Source organism: Bufo bufo, chromosome 8 (assembly GCF_905171765.1).
Source record: "Bufo bufo chromosome 8, aBufBuf1.1, whole genome shotgun sequence".
In the NCBI taxonomy this organism is placed as follows: domain Eukaryota; kingdom Metazoa; phylum Chordata; class Amphibia; order Anura; family Bufonidae; genus Bufo; species Bufo bufo.
The window spans coordinates 13,815,863-13,833,897 of NC_053396.1; the positions used below are offsets into that span (position 1 = coordinate 13,815,863).

General features: G+C 45.1%; 1 protein-coding gene across 2 annotated transcripts in view; it reads left to right on the top strand.

The window, feature by feature from the left end:
• The window catches only part of CACNA1B (calcium voltage-gated channel subunit alpha1 B), a 277,505-nt gene extending 263,794 nt beyond the window's left edge, over positions 1-13,711 (top strand). For both annotated transcript variants that reach the window (XM_040442805.1, XM_040442806.1), the window contains 3 exons: positions 3,360-3,549; positions 7,313-7,509; positions 11,840-13,711. In XM_040442805.1, the coding sequence (XP_040298739.1) occupies positions 3,360-3,549; positions 7,313-7,509; positions 11,840-12,364 (912 nt within the window). In that variant the 3' untranslated portion in view covers positions 12,365-13,711. The remainder of the gene's footprint in view (positions 1-3,359; positions 3,550-7,312; positions 7,510-11,839) is intronic.
• The last annotated feature ends 4,324 nt before the right edge of the window (positions 13,712-18,035 follow it).

The window sequence follows — 18,035 nt, forward strand, 5'->3', positions numbered from 1 at the left end:
TAATTAGAACAGTTGCGTCCCACACACCCAAGGACCACGCCGCGTGGTCGTACCCTTACACTCAAGTCTGTATTACCTTAACTTTGTGGTTAGTTCGGTCGAGGCTGTTGTTCCCTGTTATCAGCCATTTCATGCTACAGCTCAAGGTAGATATATACATAGGATGGATGTTAGCCCATTCCACGGTTTTCAATGGCGCCAGCTAAACGTCTCCCGTGTATGGGAGTCCTGTGTAGGTCAGGAGTCTGTCAGGAGCACTGCCTGTGTGATCTCTCGTCCAGTCCGCAAATAATCCAGGAAAAAAAGGAATAACCAACGCGTTTCGATCTTAGTCGTGATAATGTTAGATCAAAACGCGTTGCATTACTGCTTTCCTTGTGGAGATGTATTTTTATATGAAGCCAAATAAAGATTGAAGATTTTATTTACATCTCAGTACTGGACAATTATTCCATTTTTCCTATGTATGGGAGTCTTCCCTGTTCTAGGGAGAGAAGGAGCGGGCTGTTGGATCACAACCTGCCAATCCTTTTGTTCTCAGGGAAGATAAGTTGCTGCCAGTTGCTTACTCTGCTCTGCCCGTGGTGAACACATGCATACTCGGCCAAGCCAAGCCTTCATCCAACAGCTATCTATGGTGTTCAGACAAGATCATTGCCCCTACGACCACTACTTCATCCCTTATGTCTCCAGGGCTGAGATTCTCTAGTCGTCATTTACATGAAACATTCTCTGGTATCTTGAATGGTATCAAGATGTAGATGTAAGTGTCATTCACAGCGACTGCAGTAATTTAAAGCAGGGATGCCTAACCTGCAGCCCTCCAGCTGTTGCAAAACTACAACTCCCAGCATGCCTGGACTGCCTACAGCTATCAGGGCCTGCTGGGAGTTGTAGTTTTCCAACAGCTGGAGGGCCGCAGGTTGGGCAACCCTGATCTAAAGTATCAAAGTCTGGTGCTAGGAGTGATGAACTATGGACATCTGAAAGACAACCTAATGAAAGTAACGGAGACGTTTATGACTCTGATGTGTCCACTCCGCATCTACCACAACATCTGATTTACTGGGCTACACCCTGCTTAGATCAAAGAAAGTTGGTTAGATGCTTAATCGAGTTCTAGTCCAGAAATAGAAGCTGTTCTGATTGCTTTACATGCAGCCTCCTGACATTAATATTTAGTAATAAAGCATTGAGGACAATACTTCCACACTGAAACAATATATCTGAGGACCGTTTACTGGGTACACTTAGGCTACATTGACACGGCGTGTAACGGCTATCACACATCCTTTTTAAGAACAATGGTAGGGTTATTTACATGACCGTTTTTTTTTACAGCCAGTGAATAACGGACGTCAAAAAATATGCTCTATTTTGACCCTTTTTATGGGCCGACAGCCTCCATGCCGTTGTTTTTAACGTCCATTTCTCAGAAAGGCAGTTTTTCAACTGACGTTTTTTTCGTGAGAATGTAGCCTTAGCAGCTACTGCTTCAGAGATGTGCATACAGGTGACTTTTGAGGCTAAGCCACTTTTGTCCACTAGATGGAAGAAGAGAGCTAGTTTACCATCCCTAAATATTGAGTCCGTTGCACTGTAGATTAGATTCTGACAGCTCATGGTACTGTAATCCAGACAAAGGACGAATGTCATCAATACAACAACTGCAGGGATTGTGCAGTGCTACAATATTGATGACCCATCCTCAGGATAAGGGTACTTTCACACTTGCGTTAAACTTTTCCGGCACTGAGTTCCGTCCTAGGGGCCCAATACCGGAAAAAAAACTCATCGGTTTTATCCTAATGCATTCTGAATGGAGAGCAACCCGTTACAGTATGCATCAGGACGTCTTCAGTTCAGTCACTGTACGGTTTTTGGATGGAGAAAATACTGCAATATTTTCTCCGTCCAAAATTCCGGAACACTTGAGGGAATGCTGGATCCGGCATCATTTTCCATTGAAGTACATTAATGCCGGATCCGGCCCCAAGTGTTCCAGGAAAAACGGATCCGGTTTTGCGATCTGTGCATGCGCAGACCTTTAAAAATGTGAAAAGGATAAATACCGGATCCGTTTTTCCGGATGACAACCGGAGAGACGGATCCGGTATTGCAATGCATTTGTGAGACAGATCCGGATCCGTCTACAAATGGTATCCGTTTGCATACAGATTGCCGGATCAGTCAGGCAGTTCCGGTGCCGGAATCCAACAACGCAAGTGTGAAAGTGTCATCGACGTCAGATCAGGGGGGTCTGACTCCCAACCCCCCTGCTGATCAGTTATGTGAAGAGGTAGTGGTGCTACTCTACCTGCGCTTCATCTCCTTGATAGAGGCGGTGCAGTTTAATTACAACTGCTCGTCCTATTCACGTGAATGGGATGGGCAGTGGTGATTACACTGTGCGGCCGCTGCAAAGAAGACAGCATGCAGGTAAATTTGAAGAGGAAGCAGTACTTGCACGAGCGTCGCTACGGCTAGTTGCATATCTGGCGTAGGTGGATATGGCCGTGCACCACCGGATCCCATTTGACTTCAATGGGATCAATTCACTTTCCTGCATAAATCCTGGCTTTCGGCTGGACAAAAAGTCATGCTCTTCCACAGTTGCCAACTGTCCCGGATTTGCCGGGACTGTCCCTGACTTTCAGAGACAGTCCTGGCAAATTTGCGCTGTCCTGGGCTGAAAATGGCTTGGCTTAAGGCTACTTTTACACTAGCGTTTTTCCTGGATCCGGCAGGGTTCACCAAAAGAAAAATGGATCCGTCCCCATTGACTTGCATTGTGAGTCATGACGGATAAGTCTTGCTCTGCATCTCAGGACGGAAAGCAAACCGCAGCATGCTGCTCTCCGGTATGAGAACGGAAAGGAACGCATCTTGGAGCTCTCCGTTCTGTTCAGTTACGTTTTGTCCCCATTAACAATGAATGAGGACAAAACGGAAGCGTTTTTTTCCGGTATTGAGCCCCTATGATGGATCTCAGTACCGGAAAATATTAACGCTAGTGCGAAAGTAGCCTAACCCCCCCCCCCCCCCCCCCACACACACACAAGTATGTGTTTATGATGAGCGGGTCCGGGACATTCCTGGCGGTGGGGCTTATATATTTTATCAACTCAAATGTTGCTAAGTATGCCGATCGATGGAGGGGCTGGGAGTCGGACCCCTGCCAATCTGATGTTGATGAACTATCCGGAGGATAAGTCATCTATATTGTAGCACTGCAAAGCCCGTTAATTTACTTGGTTATGTAGAGTTGCCTCCTCTGGTATCAAATTCACTAAAATACTATATTTTTTCATCCTGCTATAGTTTGGGGGTTAATAAGGATATTGACTTTCTTTTTCCAGCCTATCACTGACAGTAGCCCCATGAAACGTTCAGTTTCCACCCTGGCTCCCACGCAACGTCCTCAACTGTATGAATATTCCTTAGAGAGGGTGCCTCATGAGCGCAGCCACCAGCACCACCATCGATGCCACCGGCGTAAGGAGAGAAAGCAAAAATCAATAGAGAGGTCTCCGCAAAATGAAGACTTAGGTAATATATAACTGATTGTCTTCTTCAGTCTGTCATTAATGCATTATGGATGATGGATCTCATATGGTTGATTCAAATGTTATTGCAATTAATGCGGCTCCTGTATGTGAGGTCTATCGAAAAGCGGCTTGAGGATAAATTATGTAACACAATGTCTGGTAAAGTACTGGAGGTGGTGTATATGTCACCCAGATTGCTTAGGTCGGTGAGGTAAAAGAATGCAGGAAAACAAGAAGTTGCAAAGTGTCGTTTACTGAGGTTCTTGTTGAAATGTGTTTAATGGGCTAGATTTTTATGGAATACCAGGTAGGTGGGTAGTGGGACTTGACATTCCCTCCCCACTTCAGTACTACACTTTCCCCTAGCCTTAGTCAACCCAAGTGTAGCTTCTGGAGTTGGGAAGGAATGTCAAGTCCCACTACTGCACTACTATAAAAAAGGTCTGTGAGTCCTACATCTCCCGACTATTCATAGAGAAGACCTGTGATTCTTGCATCTCCTGACTATTCATAGAGAACTTTGTGAGCCCTGCATCATCTGACTACTCAAAGAGTAATTCTGTGAGTCGTGTATCCCTTGACTACTCATAGAGAAAGCCTGTGAGTCCTGCGTTCCCAACTATTCATAGAAAAAAAAACTAAGAGTCCTGCATCCCCTGACTACTCATAGAGAAAGCCTGTGAGTCCTGCATACCCTGACTACTCATAGAGAAAGCCTGTGAGTCCTGCATACCCTGACTACTCATAGAGAAAGCCTGTGAGTCCTGCATCCCCTGACTACTCATAGAGAAAAGCCTGTGAGTCCTGCGTTCCCAACTATTCATAGAAAAAAAAACTAAGAGTCCTGCATCCCCTGACTACTCATAGAGAAAGCCTGTAAGTCCTGTATCCCCCTGAGTACTCATAGAGATATCCTCCAAGTCCTGCTTCTCCTGACCTCATAGAAAAAGCCTGTGAGACCAGCATATCTTGACTACTCAGAGAGAAAGACAGTGAGTCAAGTATTCCCTGACTACTCATAGAGAAAGCCTGTGAGTCCTGCATCTCCCGACTACTCATAGAAAAAGCTTGTGAGTCTTGCATCCCCCAACAACTCATAGAGAAAGCCTGTGAGTCCTGAATCCCCTGACTACTCATAGAGAAAGCCTGTGAGTCCTGCATACCCTGACTACTCATAGAGAATGCCTGTGAGTCCTGCATACCCTGACTACTCATAGAGAAAGCCTGTGAGTCCTGCATCCCCTGACTACTCATAGAGAAAGCCTGTAAGTCCTGTATCCCCCTGAGTACTCATAGAGATATCCTCCAAGTCCTGCTTCTCCTGACCTCATAGAAAAAGCCTGTGAGACCAGCATATCTTGACTACTCAGAGAGAAAGACAGTGAGTCAAGTATTCCCTGACTACTCATAGAGAAAGCCTGTGAGTCCTGCATCTCCCGACTACTCATAGAAAAAGCTTGTGAGTCTTGCATCCCCCAACAACTTATACAGAAAGCCTGTGAGTCCTGCATCCTCGACTACTCATAGAGAAAGCCTGTGAGTCCTGCATCCCCTGACTACTCATAGAGAAAGCCTGTGAGTCCTGCATCCCCTGACTACTCATAGAGAAAGCCTGTGAGTCCTGCATCCCCTGACTACTCATAGAGAAAGCCTGTGAGTCCTGCATCCCCGACTACTCATAGAGAACGTCTGTGAGTCCTGCATCCCCCGACTACTCATAGAGAAAGCCTGTGAGTCCTGCATCCCCCGACTACTCATAGAGAAAGCCTGTGAGTCCTGCATCCCCCGACTACTCATAGAGAAAGCATGTGAGTCCTGCATCCCCGACTACTCATAGAGAAAGCCTGAGTCCTGCATCCCCTGACTACTCATAGAGAAAGCTTGTGAGACCTGCATCCCCCGACTACTCATAGAGAAAGCCTGTGAGTCCTGCATCCCCCGACTACTCATAGAGAAAGCCTGTGAGTCCTGCATCCCCGACTACTCATAGAGAAAGCCTGAGTCCTGCATCCCCTGACTACTCATAGAGAAAGACTATGAGTCCTGCATCCCCGACTACTCATAGAGAAAGCCTGAGTCCTGCATCCCCTGACTACTCATAGAGAAAGCCTGTGAGTCCTGCATCCCCGACTACTCATAGAGAGAGCATGTGAGACCTGCATCCCCCAACTACTCATAGAGAAAGCCTGTGAGTCCTGCATCCCCTGACTACTCATAGAGAAAGCCTGTGAGACCTGCATCCCCCGACTACTCATAGAGAAAGCCTGTGAGTCCTGCATCTCCCGACTACTCATAGAAAAAGCTTGTGAGTCTTGCATCCCCCAACAACTTATACAGAAAGCCTGTGAGTCCTGCATCCTCGACTACTCATAGAGAAAGCCTGTGAGTCCTGCATCCCCTGACTACTCATAGAGAAAGCCTGTGAGTCCTGCATCCCCTGACTACTCATAGAGAAAGCCTGTGAGTCCTGCATCCCCTGACTACTCATAGAGAAAGCCTGTGAGTCCTGCATCCCCGACTACTCATAGAGAACGTCTGTGAGTCCTGCATCCCCCGACTACTCATAGAGAAAGCCTGTGAGTCCTGCATCCCCCGACTACTCATAGAGAAAGCCTGTGAGTCCTGCATCCCCCGACTACTCATAGAGAAAGCCTGTGAGTCCTGCATCCCCGACTACTCATAGAGAAAGCCTGAGTCCTGCATCCCCTGACTACTCATAGAGAAAGCCTGTGAGACCTGCATCCCCCGACTACTCATAGAGAAAGCCTGTGAGTCCTGCATCCCCGACTACTCATAGAGAAAGCCTGAGTCCTGCATCCCCTGACTACTCATAGAGAAAGACTATGAGTCCTGCATCCCCGACTACTCATAGAGAAAGCCTGAGTCCTGCATCCCCTGACTACTCATAGAGAAAGCCTGTGAGTCCTGCATCCCCGACTACTCATAGAGAAAGCATGTGAGACCTGCATCCCCCAACTACTCATAGAGAAAGCCTGTGAGTCCTGCATCCCCTGACTACTCATAGAGAAAGCCTGTGAGACCTGCATCCCCCGACTACTCATAGAGAAAGCCTGTGAGTCCTGCATCCCCTGACTACTCATAGAGAAAGCCTGAGTCCTGCATCCCCTGACTACTCATAGAGAAAGCCTGTGAGTCCTGCATCACCTGACTACTCATAGAGAAAGCCTGTGAGTCCTGCATCCCCCGACTACTCATAGAGAAAGCCTGTGAGTCCTGCATCCCCGACTACTCATAGAGAAAGCCTATGAGTCCTGCATCCCCGACTACTCATAGAGAAAGCCTGAGTCCTGCATCCCCTGACTACTCATAGAGAAAGCCTGTGAGTCCTGCATCCCCGACTACTCATAGAGAAAGCCTGTGAGTCCTGCATCCCCGACTACTCATAGAGAAAGCATGTGAGACCTGCATCCCCCAACTACTCATAGAGAAAGCCTGTGAGTCCTGCATCCCCTGACTACTCATAGAGAAAGCCTGTGAGACCTGCATCCCCCGACTACTCATAGAGAAAGCCTGTGAGTCCTGCATCCCCTGACTACTCATAGAGAAAGCCTGAGTCCTGCATCCCCTGACTACTCATAGAGAAAGCCTGTGAGTCCTGCATCACCTGACTACTCATAGAGAAAGCCTGTGAGTCCTGCATCCCCCGACTACTCATAGAGAAATCAGTAAGTGGGTAGAGAAAGTAAGCTAAGTTATGGTATAATCAACCAATCTAATTTTAAACATGTGCTTAATGGTTACAGAGTCTGCACCCCGAGAGAGGAGGCAAGAAAGAGGAAGATCCCAGGAAAGAAAGCAGCAACCTCCATCTTCATCGGAGAAACAGCGCTTTTATTCATGTGACCGATATGGCAGCCGTGATTCAGGTCACCCACGTCATTCTGATCACAGTCGAGCCACATCCCCCAGTTCTGGGCAAGAGCACTCGACACAAAGACAGGTGAGACTGAAGAGCAGAGAGCCTAGCCAGGACTGTATGACAGGCAGCTATCAAACCCTATATATTGATGTGCCATAAATACATGAAAGCTTCTCCACAGTTTAGGTATTAAGCACAAGTCTTAAAGGAGATCATATGAGATTGGAAAAGAAAGTCTCCTTTTTTCCCAGAAACCGCACCTCAGCACCACGCACTTCAGTTTACATTGATGTACTATGTCCGTCATCCATCTGGCTTCTGCCTTAGACTTTAGCGATATTTCTCCCCCCATGCACATAGACATAAGGCAGTTCCTCCTTTTCCAATTTCCCTCACTTCTGTAGATTTTGACCACCCATAAATTTGTAAAACACTTTGTCTTATCAGCACCTTTGACTTTACGTGATTGTGCTGTGCACATGTCTTTACAGGGCATGTGTCTTCCATATGTGTCTACATACAGGTTTATTTCATTGCATGTGTGCACATAGGTGTTGTGTTAATATATGATGGTTTCATGCTTTTGGTGATATCATGGGAAAAGCTTGAAATTGTATTATTAATGGCTCACCCTAAATTATTCAAGAACAGTCGGTTCAGGGCTCACTCACTTGGACCTTTGGGCTCATTATTATGTCAGCACCTGGGCCAACCAGAGGATCCTTTGGTACTTTAGATGGGCCAGTCGGACCCTGCCCAGCAGCCCACTTTCCAATCATTGACAACCTTTTCCAAAATGCAGCCCCAAGCTTCTGGCCCGCCTCAGCAAACAGCGGATTTTGCTGGGGGAAAGCACACCAGAACAGGAGCTACTCCTATGATAACATAATCACTGAGATTTTGGTTCTTGGCTTGGTTCACCCTTCACAACCCAAATAGTGACAACAACTGTCAATGTAGCTAGGCAGATTTTCCCTGTAACTGGAGCAGCCGCAGGAAAGGTATAGTGTAAAAGAATAAATAAAAAATAAAAATAGTGTAAAAGAATAAATCATTGAGACCGTTAAGAGACAATATAAAAAAGTTTTTAAAAAAAACTTAAAAGGCGTCTGTCCCCACATATATCAAATTGGCTGACCTTCGAGATATGCGCTGGTAAACTGAACGCAACGGTCTTGGTACCATCTTCCTCGGTGCCCACATTGACATTGCTGTTTTATAATATGCAAATGAGGCCCTAGGAACAACGAGGATGGTGTAATTGTACCTAGTTGTTCCCAGAGGCTCTGCTCAGTGCACTTCATGCCACACCCTCACCACTAAGACTGACGAGCCAGGCAGTGAAAACATATTCACTCCTGGCCCTGAAGTTTCGTGGGAGGGCGTTCGGCACAGGGATGAAGATTGCTCAACTTCCCAGCAGTCTCCAAGCTTTACAAAAAATAACCATCTCCAAAAAATAAAAAATAAAAAAAATATATATATATATATGCGTCCAAAGAACGAGGCAGCACTCCAAATTCTAGTGAGAGGGTGATGACCCAATTTATTTCCCAGGCAACGTATCGGCCTACTCAATGAGCTTTGTCAATTATATATATATATACATATATATATATATAGTGCCTATTCATACCCCTTGAACTTTTCCAGATTTTTTCACGTTACACCCACAAATATATTTTATTAGGATTTTATGTGATAGACCAACTCAAAGTAGCAAGTATGTGTGAAGTGAAAATAAAATGATGCATGGTTTTCAAAATTTGTAATAAAACAAATCTGAAAAGTGTGGCGTTCATTTGTATTCAGCCCCTGTACTCTGATACTCCAAAATGAAATCCTGTGGGACCAATTGCCTTCACAAGTCACCTAATTAGTAAATAGACTCCACCTGTATGTAATTTATTCTCATTATAATTCCAGCTGTTCTGTGAAGGCCTCAGAGGTTTGTTAGAGAACATTAGTGATCAAACAGCATCATAAAAAACAAAGGAACACACCAGACAGGTCAGGGATAAAGTTGTAGAGAAGTGTAAAGCAGGGTTAGGTTATAAAAAAAAATATCCCAAGCTCTGAACATCTCACAGAGCATCCGAAAATGGAAGGAGTATGGCACAACTACAAACCTACCAAGACATGAGTATCCACCTAAACTGACAGCCCAGTCAAGGAGAACACTAATCAGAGAAGCAGCCAAGAGGCCCATGGTCACTCTGGGGGAGCTGCAGAAATCCACAGCTCAGGTGGGAGAATCTGTCCACAGGGCAACTATTAGTCGTGTACTCTGCAAATTTGGCCTTTATGGAAGAGTGGCAAGAAGAAAGCCATTTTTGAAAGCAAGCCATACGAGGTCCCGTTTGCAGTTTGCCACAAGCCATGTAGGGAACACAGCAAACATGTGTAAGAAGGTGCCCTGGTCAGATGAGACCAAAGTGGAACTTTTTGGCCTAAATGCAAAACGCAATGTGTGGCAGAAAACTAACACTATCACCCTGAACACACCATCCCCACCGTGACACATGGTGGTGGTAGCATCATGCTGGGGGGGGGAGGTTTTTCTTCAGCAGGGACAGGTAAGCTGGTCAGAGTTGATGGGAAGATGAATGGAGCTAAATAAAGGGCAATCCTGGAGGAAAACCTGGTAGAGGCTGCAAAAGACTTGAGACTGGGGCGGAGGTTCACCTTCCAGCAGGACAACGACCCCAAACATCCAGCCAGAGCTACAATGGAATGATATAAATCAAAAGATATTCATGTGTTAGAATGGCCCAGTCAAAGCCAAGACCTAAATCCCATTGAAAATCTGTGGCAAGACTTGAAAATTGCCGCACACAGATGCTCTACATCCAATCTGACTGAGCTTGAGCTATTTTGCTAAGACGAATGGGCAAATATTTCAGGCTCTAGATGTGCAAAGCTGGTAGAGACATATCCCAAAAAGACTTGCAGCTGTAACTGCAGTGAAAAGTGGCCCTACAAAATATTGACTGTACAAATGCACACCACACTTTCCAGATTTTTATTTATTACAAATTTTGAAAACCATGTATCATTTTCTTTTTACTTCACACATACGTGCTGCTTTGTGTTGGTCTATCACATACAATCCCAATAAAATACATTTTTAAGTTTGTAGGTGTAACGTGAAAAAATTTGGAAAAGTTCAAGGGGTACGAATACTTTTTCAAGGCACTGTATATACAGTATAATCTCAAAAGAAACCTGAATTATTCTCCAAAAAATTAGAAAAAAATCACATTGCTAGCCCTAACAACAGCAGAAGTCCAAAATGATCCAGATTCCTGACCTAGTTAAAGTGTCCTTCCAGCATTACTCTCTATTAATTAGAATAGGACACATGCATGATACTTGATGGGCATCATAGGTTTGCCTCATCATGTCAAGTTTCTCCAGGAGCGGGCGGAAGCGTAACACTGGAGGAATACTTTAATGTAGGGCAGATTATGAAAACGCAGTCACAAGATGATTGACAGTCGTGACCCTAGCTATTGGCTTCCAACCACAGAACTGAACTTCATTCGAGCATGTAGTGATCTCAGAGACCCCCCCCCCCCAGCTGGCCTACCTAGTTTCATCACTTGTGCAGTCATAGAATACGGATCTGCCATGGGTTCATCCCTATATAATAAAGTACAGTGATTGCAAATGTCTAAGCAAAACCGCCACTCACATAATACATAAATTATATACCGTATGGCATAGCATAATGGGTAGGAAGTAGCTGGTGGCTTAGGTTTCCCTTTATTTATACACATGTCTTCAGATTTGTGAACCTATCACCTTTGTTCGGGGAGCTGAGGGCACATCCCAGCCGAAATATGAATTTACTAATTGGCCATATGGATACCATGTGTCGCTATAGAGAACTGAGCTGATCTCCAGGATTACCGCTGTTCCCTAAGAGGTCCAGGACAGATGATTAATGTAGATGAAGTAAGGAAGTAGTACTGTAGTACAATCCAGGGTATGTAGATAGTGATTAACGGTTGTATCTTAAGTGTAGGTATTGCCCATGGTACATGTAGTATTGTATGTTTTCTATAGCTGTCGGTTCAGAGTTGTGTCTTTTGCTTCACTAAATTCTCCTTTATTTTTCTCTCTTTATTTTTTCTTACACCATTACTTTTATTTTTTTCAATTTGGCATCTGCCTTTTGGTCTCTTGTTTTACACATTTGTGCTTTGTGTGGTTCCTCGTGCCTCAATGCCTTTTGTTTCCAATGTTTTTCCCCGTCTGACGCCATTTGTTCCCCCGTAATTGTGTGACGATTGATCTCAATCAACATCAATGTTGTGGTGTGTCATTCTCTTGACACGTCTTTTTGTGTTTCGTTTCCATCATGTGTTCCTGTGCTGTTTTGATGTGCTTTCTCACCCTTTCACTCTAGGGCAGCGGTTCGGCCAATGGTAGTCCGCGTTTGACCAGCTCCGGTGCTAGCACCCCTTGCCGGGCAGTCCGAAGACAACTACCCCAGACTCCACTCACTCCACGGCCAAACGTAACCTACCGGACAGCTCACTCCTCCCCTGTGCACTTTGGAGGATCAACTTACTCTCCCGGAAGGCTCAGCCGGGGCTTATCAGAGCACAACACTTTGCTGTACAGCGACTCTCCAAGCCCCTCTGCTTGTACAGTCACACGTATCGGTTCTGACCCATACCTAGGACCTCGACAAGATTCTGACAGCTTCTGCCCACTGCCTGAGGACACGTTAACCTTTGAGGAGGCATTGGCTAGCAACTCTGGACGTTCCTCTCGGACTTCCTATGTGTCCTCCCTTACTTCCCATTCCCACCAGCTCTGCAGGGTTCCAAATGGCTATCACTATGCCTTAGGGCTCAGTACAGGGTCTGGCTCAACTCCCAGAGTACGAAGTTACTACCATGAAGCAGACGAGGATGACTGGTGCTAGCACAGGGACCCAAGACACGTTCCTACTCACACCCCCGCTTCCAAGGAAAGCCGAAGTAAAAGAAGCCCGGGGGCTGGAGTTGGGCCATTTGTTTGAGTAACTACTGATGAGTTTTATCATCAGCCGGTAGATCGCCGTGACATCAGAGCATGTTACGGGAGAGCAGAGGCAGCCATCTTGAGGAACCTGAAACACAGATAACCAGGAACAAATTTAAGGAAGAAGCAAGGAGTGGGCAGGGACTCCAGAGCAGGTCACCGTTAATACTTGTTCTGGCATTGTAATTTTGAGTCTTCCTTTTGGGGAGTGTTAAGATGCCTATTTCGTAATAAAGTATGAGGAAGATGGAAGCATGGAGGATGGTAAAAGAAAGAGCGCCAGGATTAGGACCACAGAGTATTCAGGTTGCTTTTTTATTATTTATATAGACTTAAAGGATACAAGGGAGTGATTGTCAAGCCCATCATGTTCCTACGTCATCCTCCAAGAGTTCATGGGACGTTACAGCTCACTCACTCGACATCTCATCCTCCAACTTTTTTCCATTCTCAACCTCTTCATACGTTTACGAACTCCACATGAGTGGAGGACACATGAGCTACGACGAAAGGTCCACTTACATCAATAGCCATGAACCAGTACAGTGTACGGTTTTGTACTTCTTTGTAAACCTCTACTTTTTCTTGCTCTGTAAATCGGTGGTGGCCCCACCTTAGACTTTTTTTTTTCTTTTGTAAGAGAGTTGGTATTTCAAGCATGACGTGTAGCGGGGGGAAAAAAAGCATTGTTGGTTGGTCGAAGACACCGCACTAGATGATAACGCTGTAACGCCACACCCAGGCTCAATGGCATGCCAAATCTAATGAGGAACCACCAAGGTTCAACATGTGCCCTGTGTCTACCGATAACCGTAGTCTGTATTTTATGGGATTTTTTGTGATGCCTGAGTGATAGTGACATTGTCTGCTAGAAAACGAACGCTCAGATAGGCGTTTGAGAAGTTTGTGTTCGTATGTCTGTGTGCGCGCTGCTGATAAAATGTCATTTTTTTACCGGCGCAAGTGGTGTCCCCATCGCATCACTCTGTAAAGTTGGGGAGCTCCATTGGCACCTGTGTGTTCACTGTCCTGAATCTCACCAGTAAGCCTTTCCTATCCTCAGCATAGCCTAGATTATGGTAATGCACAGGTCTGAGCATGCATGTTATTGGTTAGTGTGTTACTTTGCACATGAATTGGTCAACGAAGTTGCACTAATGTGTGTTCTTAAGAATTTTATTATTTTAAAACTTGTATAAGGAACCTGCTCCATTACCAGTTGAGAGAGGCTCGTTCCCAAAAGTCTCCATATCCGTCTGTATCATATACCGTCTATGGTCATGGTCACGTTTTGCACTGAGCTACCCCCTTGAAGACGGCATATCACGCAGAAGCATATCATTTTCTATCTTTCGGATGATTGTATGATTTGTCCGCAGAGCTAGCGTAGCCGCGCCGGCTGGGCGTTTTCTCTCCTGTGCCATACAATTCTAGAGGCGATGTGTTCTTTGTCCTAGTGCCAACTGCATTGCATCTCAAAGAACTGCAGGCGACACTGTGCCAATCTTTCAATGCCCAGTGTACCGCAAACCATCACGTTCATTAAACGCTTGAGCCAGTATATAACCTGTCCTACGGCAATAAGGCGCTCTGTGGGTTGGGGCAGATCAGATGCTGATAGCGCTATGTGGCCTTTATATTCACATGTAGCATATAATCCAAATGGAAAGCACAACATGATAGAGATATACAGAGGGCACAGCATTGGGTATCTTCTGTGCATATAATATATATATATATAGAACAATAGAAATCTATTTTAAGGGCAAAGCTGATTTTCCAAAGACATTTCCAGGCAGGACATGAACGGCACCAGAGAGACGTTAAGAGTTCATAACGGGTAGAATGGACCTAAGGGGACCACACGAAGCATGAAGCTGGGGCTCACAACACAAGCAGGTTCCCGAGTAAGTTCTACAGGATATTTTTGCAGGGTTTACTTGATTTATGGATATGTTCTAGTTATGTCAATGACACCTTGTGAGGAGATCATATTTACATATACTAGATTTCCGTCTAGCACAATATATACTACAAAAAAAAAAAAAAGACTTGGTTTAGGTAGATGGGCGATACGTCGTATAGCGGATATAAGGGAGCAATCACCATTTAACCATGTGACATTTCGAACGTGAACATTACACTATTGCAAAAGTCACACTATATTTCATTTCACTGCCAAGTGCCTACATTTTACGGATGTTTGTCTTGTGAACAGAGAGCGACATTTTTTTAATATCACTTAATTTTACGAACAAGTCATCTCATCTATCCTTAGTTTCATCAGATACCAAACCTTCTACATTAGAACTCTCTAAATCAGGGGTCTCCAACCACTACAACCCCCAGCAGCCCATCAAGCTGGGAATTCGCAACAGCTGGGGAGCCACAGGTTGGAGACTAATGCTGTAGATATTTAGTGACACAGTCTTCAATCTATTGTGGCCCCCGCCTATTAACGAGGTTGCCCACTTTGGACAATGCTTTTTTTTATATAGAGGGGTACTGCGTTAAGATAGATTGACTCACTGCTTGAACCCCAGCAATCAGTAGTTGTGTGAGAAGTGAGTATGATATTCCTTTGCAGCACTCCCAGAGGTAAAATGAGGCATTACATGCTCAGGTCCTCCAAAGAGGGATGATCTTTGTAAAGATGAGGTTCCTGAATTTATGAATTCTAGTTCCCTAACAAGGTATTTGAAAATGGGTTTTCTAAACCAGACATCCCTTTTAAGACGCACACTCATCAAAAATTACCGACAAAGTCGAAGGAATTGTGCACACACGCAAAGAAGCTGGACCGTCATGCCCGCTCTATTGTAATGGACCCTTGTTTTTTGTACAGTCCTGAGATGAGACCTGGAGTGGGTTCTCTCCTGAATGTTGTGTCACTTATAGACTCGTCCACGCACCGGCATGATGTTTTTATCACTGTAACACGTTTCAGGGTCGCTGGACTTCCTTCCTTTTTCTCTTGCGGCTCTGGTTTTCAGCGCTGGAGATCGAATATTTATATAGACATATATTTGTATTTTAATTGTAGGGGGTGGGGGGGGAGGTTGTGGCAGAACCAAACTGTCTGTTCTGTCTAATACATGCATCAGCAAACTGTCGGTACATTTCACCAGATCTCTTTTTGGGAATGCTCAGACATAATGGTGTCGGAAAATGACCTTCCCCAGCATTTCATTATCAACATATCTGCATGTCTATAGTAACTCATTTAACCTGGAAAGGGCTTATGGCATCAGTTGCATAAAGTGCAAATTTGTTGTCTAACATACAGGATTATTATTTGCAGTGTTAGGAATTAAGATAAAGGATTATTTTTTGTAATATAGAGATGAGGGTCAATGTATATATACTAGAGACCATGCTCTCTTTTGCCTGCATCCTCCCCCACTATCGAACCCAATGGCGCAATATAGAGCGAGCCCCAAAGCAAACATTGAACTGGGCTTCTTGTGACAGCAAGGCCTGAAGTTTGCACCCTTGTCCCAATTTCCCAACCATTTCCTTGCTTACAATGCAGGCACTTGCCACCCAGTAGCAAAGGGGATGGGTCCAACCAAGGCCCTCCATACAAGCTTTATGGGCTGCCTTCATGGTACCTACCTATGCCTTTGCTTGACCCTCCAGATGAGAAGTTTTTTTTAGGAAGCATACAAATGTTGGGGCGCCTGTAATTGACCAAAATAAAATAATTGCCAGTTCCATGCCTACATGTCTAGCTTTCAGGGGTGCACCTAGCCTTTCTGCTGCCTGAGGTGAAAACTGAAACGGCGCCCAAACCCCCCCCCAATGCCAATTTCTTAAGCTAACCCCTTCCTTCCAGCCCAACTGCTAAAGACATACTCGGAAAATATTACATACAGCGCTACAGCTGCAGAAACAAATAATCCCCCTTGCGCTGCCCCCCTCTTGCCCCTATCTCGTGCCGCCTGAGGCAGTCGCCTCACCTTGCCTCATTGGTGGTGTACCCCTGCTAGAGTTTATAGGCCTCAGCAATTCAGACAGGGGGTTAGGGGAGCCGGCCCTGTACTACTGACAAATCCAAAGCTCCCTTTATAAGAAAAAAAAAAGATGGTGCCTCTGCATGCGGAAATAAGAAACGTGTTCTCCCCACCGGGCTATGCAAGAATCAGCAGATGCCAAGAAATTCACACACCTTTCATCCAACGCTGTAAGCATTGTTCCTTGGACTTTACCATTTCAAGGCTTATGGATAAATGCGACCAAATCTTTTCTATGCTTTTTTTTCCTCCTCTTTTTGTTCCCTAAGACGAAGATAAAACAGGCACAACTTTCACATTTTCAAAAAAAAATAAATAAAAACAAAACAAAAAAATTTAAATATGAAATGTCAAGAAAAAAAAGGACTTGAACACACAAAAAAAAGCATTTTGCGCTTGCAGCATGAAAAATGTCACTCACTCCGCGAGGAATCTGGACGTTGTTGTTTTATACGCTGGAATATACAGCCTTTGCCCTCATCCGTACACTCACACACCTGGTACTTACTCTCCCTATTGGGCTGTAACATTTGTTTTTCAGTGCTGTATGTGAGGCATTAAGCATGATGGGTGGGTGGGGGGAAGGGGGTTAATTCAGCTCATGTTTGGGCTGTGCTTAAGGCATAGCGGTCAACTTAGCCCGTGATATTCGAAGATGAAGGAACAGGGGTTGGGGACTGGCAAGGAAATCGGAGGTTGGTCTTGGGTAATACAGATGACTCCCCCATTTGGTTGAAGCACAGTTATGTCTTACAATGCGCGCACTTTAGTCAAAAATCGGTTGTAGAATCTCTCTCCTTTTATTATCACATCTACATTTAATATCGCATATGTTATGCAGAGCTTTTAAAAAAAAATGGCGGCATATTTCACCAATTTCCTTTTCTTATCTTTGCATTCAAATTATGTTACGCTTGCTTGGAGGTCTTTACAATCTCAATTTAAGCTGGCAGAGGCAAAGGAGCAATGCGTTGCGCAGGAGGTCAACTGAGTATTTGAGGATCTTCTGCAAAAATCTGGTAGCACAAATATTTTGACCGTTTGTTTATTAGCTGCTCCTCCGGTCACCAAGATCTTTGATTGAACGTCTGTGTCTCCTTGACTGAAAAGATATAAGGTCCTCCCTGGCTGTGAAGGTGGTAAGAACTTTATTTTTGATCAGAGGTAGATAAGGTCTTCTCCTTCAGATCTTCTGGAGCTACGGTTCAATGACATCAGAAGTGCTGACGCTCTTGGTTCCACGTTAAAGGAGGTGTTTGGGGCCATCTAACCCTAGTTTACGTCATCTCCTCTTTAGGCCTCTTGCAAACGAACATTGTGTGCCCGTGGCCGTATTGCTGCCGCAATACATAGGCTCCGGCCCGTGTGCACTCCGCATCACGGATGCGGACCCATTCACTTGATGATGCAGAACGGAAGCACGGATCAGAACCCCACTGAAGCAGAGTGCTTCCGTGGTGTTTCTGTCCGTGCCTCCGCACCACAAAAAAATAGAACTTGTTCTAGTTTTTTTTGCGGTGCGGACGGATCACGGACCCATTCAAGTTGAATGGGTCTCAA